This window comes from Eucyclogobius newberryi, unplaced genomic scaffold (assembly GCF_026437365.1).
Source record: "Eucyclogobius newberryi isolate DKJ021-1_F unplaced genomic scaffold, fEucNew1.0.hap1 SCAF_1, whole genome shotgun sequence".
Classification (NCBI taxonomy): Eukaryota; Metazoa; Chordata; class Actinopteri; order Gobiiformes; family Gobiidae; genus Eucyclogobius; species Eucyclogobius newberryi.
In genome coordinates this window covers 53,779,721-53,783,764 of record NW_027315723.1, presented here as the reverse complement: position 1 = coordinate 53,783,764, position 4,044 = coordinate 53,779,721, and the positions used below count along the sequence as shown (strand labels likewise).

Here is a 4,044-nt window from a genome sequence, read left to right as displayed (position 1 = left end):
AGTCTCTAAAAGCACGGTAGGAGGCAGAGTCTTCTGGTGTTCCCAAGAGTCTCTAAAAGTACAGTAGGAGGTAGAGCGCCTGTGTTATGGAATCAGCTCCGGTCCATGTTAAAGAGGCCGACACAGTCTCTTCATTTAAGTCCAGGCTTAAAACGTTCCTCTTTGAAATGACTTATGGTCAGACCAGTTAGGAACAGAAATATAAAGCTACAGTCCATCAAACAATATTTAATATTTAATTTCACTTAGAATTTCACTTGCCTGTCCCACTCCCAGACCCAGATGATCCTTGACTCCCTAGAGAAGCGGTCTCTACACCATATGAACGGTTCTTCATCTGCTGGAAGAACTGGTTCTCCTCCTGAAGAACTGGTTCTCCTCCTGATGAACTGGTTCTCCTCCTGAAGAACTGGTTCTCCTCCTGAAGAACTGGTTCTCCTCCTGAGTGGCTCCAGCTCCAATGTCTCTCTCTCGTCCATCTGTAGGAGTCAGATTTCTCCTTCACTGTGGAACTCCTCCAGGTTTATACTTTTTCCCAAGGAGGTTGGTAGTTATTCCTGGCTGAGAAGGAGGAGCTAAGGACAGAATGAGGGTCTAAGGACAGAAGGAGTATCTAAGGACAGGGGACTCTGGAACATCGTCAGTCCCTATGAACATTGTTAATTCGCTTTTCACTGTCGCCCTCCGAGACAATCGCTCTTGTGATTTTAGCCGTTACAAAAATAAATTGAATTGAAGCTTGAGACATCCAATATCGGCTGAACATGTAAGTTCCAGTTGCCGCCACAGACAAGGGTTCCCTCAGAGTGGTTTGTAATCAGTTCCACAACCTCAGTGTGGCCGTATGGGGTTTTGCCACAATTTGAAATCCAGTAAGTAGCGCAAAAGGGTATAAAAGCCTCTAATCTTTGTCGTCTCTCTCTGCAACTCGTACATTTTCGCTCTAGGTCCTGCGTACGCCCTGTCCTCGCTGTGCCAGGTAGCTATTCACTCCGTTGTTTCCAAAACTAACCACCATTGATTACCGCCTGTATTGTCGTAGCGCCGCGGTGTGGCTGAGCCCCGTCAGGCACCGCTTCATGGCGCCTGTTGTCTGCCGCTTTGGTGGTTGGCACATCTTTTGAAGCTGAGGTCCGAAGTGTCGTAGGTCAGCCATCACCCGTCAAGGGTGCATGTTCACGAGCCTTTCCATGAAGTAGGTTCTGCCTCAGTACGGTGCGTAGGAATGACTATGTGTGTTTGAGCTAATCCAAACGTATTATATTCAGGTTTAGGGTCGCTGCCCTTTGCTTGGCCCTTCTGTGTGGGCCCCTGCCCTGTGCCACGGGACATGTCGTTTATTCCAAACCAAAGGATGTGCATCGAGAGTGAGCAATATTACAACTAATGAACTCAAAGGACTCTTTATATTTTTATATCTGCAACAAAGAACAAATTATTTATATAATAAATTATTGTTACTAACTGAATGGCCTTCTTTTTAACCAAATCGGATGAAGCGCCTTATTCGGGTTTGTTACATGCCCTGATTTTGTTGGTCTTTCATAAAGAAAGCGTCTTTAGGGGGCGGATAATTGCTTGGTACGCCACATTAGTATTGAAAGTGAGGTCACTTCCTGGTGGAGCATACATTCATCAAAATAAACACACTTCCATTCATCTTTCCTTTGACCAGCACAAATCTGTCTTCTTTATCCTTGTGTTCAAAACTCGGTGCACAGGTTATTCTCCTTGAGGTCAATATGGCCCTATTATGTTTGCTCTTGTATGAAGAATAGTAAAGTCTGTTATATCCGAATTTTGTCAATATTTGATGTTATTTGAATGTTTTTCTTGTACCTATATAATGTCAATTTTCTAACTCTTTATCAGTATCTTTGACCGTTTAATTGGACCCAGTATGCTAATAACATTAAAAAACCTCTCCCCACTTTTCAGATACCATTGTGTTAAACCTGTTGAAATCATTCTTGTGCCCATGCTAACCCTTACGACAAAACAATATAATGATCCTCAGTCCACAAAAAGAATGGTTTTAAAGCCAAGTCTTGTGGGTGCGTCTGCTGAAAGTGCCACCGTACCCGGAAGTCCGTTTTTGTGTCAATTTAAAATGTTAATTATAGAAGGCCGCTTATTTGTATAATGTCAGCATAATTCATTTAAAACATGTTGAATTGCAGAAAAAAAAAATTCCAATACCTTAGGGGCCCAAACTAATGATGTTTATAGAGTGTTTGGTTGTAGTACAGCACTTGTATAACACCTCTGAACCACTGGCACAGGCCAATCCGACGTGTGAAAAAACAATGATGCAACAGGCGAGTGATTCCGTAAACGGCACATTTGTTTAAAACAAACCCTTTTGCAAAATATATTGGATTTAATAATGAAATATTCTGCTATATTCAACATTTGTATAGGTTTATATATCGTTTATGTTCTGTGCACTGCTGTAAATCTTGAAAATCTCCTAAATTCTTTGTGGCCTCCTTCTGAATCTTCTTCAGAAGGAGGCCACTTGATTCTTGATAATCTTGTTCCTCATTTTCTGGGCATGACCTTATAGCGGTCGAAGTGTGTCATGTCCAGACCTTCTCTCTGCGGAGCACTGTGGAGGACTTTGACTGGATTGTGTAGTGCCCATCAACAAGAGCCCTGTGCTGGTCGATGACATCTACAATAGCCATTTAATAGTCAGCATGAGGCCCAAAGGAGATGTGGCCGATCTCAAAAAAGCGAGCTAACACCACGAAGGCTGTTGAGGAGCAGAAATGCCTCAAATTACATCTATTAACACTCACATGATGTGTAACCCAGGCCAAGCTTAGATCGAGGCCTTTTCAAATGGTCATATTTCATCCAAGAACAGGTTTTATTTTTATTTGTTAGTCCAATGTTTTTATTTACTACTGTATTCTTTGGTAAAAGCTTCAAGTCGTCAAAACCTTTGACATGTGAAAAATTCACTTGATGGAGACCATGTGACCTTCCTCCCAAGGGTCTTTAAGTTGGTTGATAACAGCAGATAACCAGCCTGTCCCACAGTTAGTCCTGATGGAGCAGGGGAGTGGAGCCTGGTCCTGGTGCTTCCCTCACTTGAACAGCTCGTGCAGGCGTCTGCAGCAGCCTCACTCCTCCACACTGCTCCTCTACACTCTTCTAGCCTTAGTCTCTCTGCTCACTGTTACTCTCAACCTGCTCGTCATCGTCTCCATCTCTCACTTCAGGCAGCTACAAACGCCCACCAACGCCCTGCTGCAGTCCCTGGCTGTGTCCGACCTGGTGGTGGGGCTGCTGGTGATGCCTATAGAGGGCGTGCGTCACATAGAGATGTGCTGGCTGCTGGGCCGGCTCATGTGTGCTCTGACTCCTTATGTGTCCTACTGTCTGCTCTCAGCCTCTTTAGGAAACATGGTGCTCATCTCCATAGACCGTTACCTGGCCATCTGTGACCCTCTGCTGTACTCGTCCAAAGTGAGCCTGAGCAGAGTGCGAGTGCTCATCTGTGTGTGCTGGGCCTGTTCTCTGCTCTATAACGGCTGTATTCTGATCGGACACCTGAGTCAGCCTGAGCGTTTCAGCACCTGTCACGGGGAGTGTGTGGTGGTCATCAGCCACGTCGCAGGAACTGTTGACCTCTTTGTCACTTGTGTAGGGCCTTGCACAGTCATGATTGTCTTGTACATTAGAGTGTTTGCTGTTGCAATGTCTCAGGCGCATGCAATTCGCTTAAGAATCACTTCAACCACTGTTGCCACTGCAGCAGTTATGGTTAAAGTGTCAGAGAACAAGGCGGCGCGAACTCTGGGTGTTGTAATTCTTGTGTTTCTCATTTGCTTTTGTCCATATTACTATCCTGCTATTGCTGGAGTTGAAACGTCAAGTATCTTGTCATACTTTTCCATTCTGTCCTGGATCATGTTGCTGAACTCATGCATGAACCCTCTGATTTATGCCATGTTTTATCCCTGGTTTAGAAAAGCAGTGAAACTCATCATTACATTCAGAATACTACAGTCCCACTCTAAAGAGCGCATTTTTTAG

General features: G+C 44.4%; 1 protein-coding gene across 1 annotated transcript; it reads left to right on the top strand.

The window, feature by feature from the left end:
• Positions 1-3,050: 3,050 nt before the first annotated feature.
• On the top strand, positions 3,051-4,044 carry LOC140364279 (trace amine-associated receptor 1-like). The gene has a single exon (XM_072450374.1). The coding sequence runs from the start codon at positions 3,055-3,057 to the stop codon at positions 4,042-4,044; it is 990 nt and encodes a 329-aa protein (XP_072306475.1). The 5' UTR covers positions 3,051-3,054.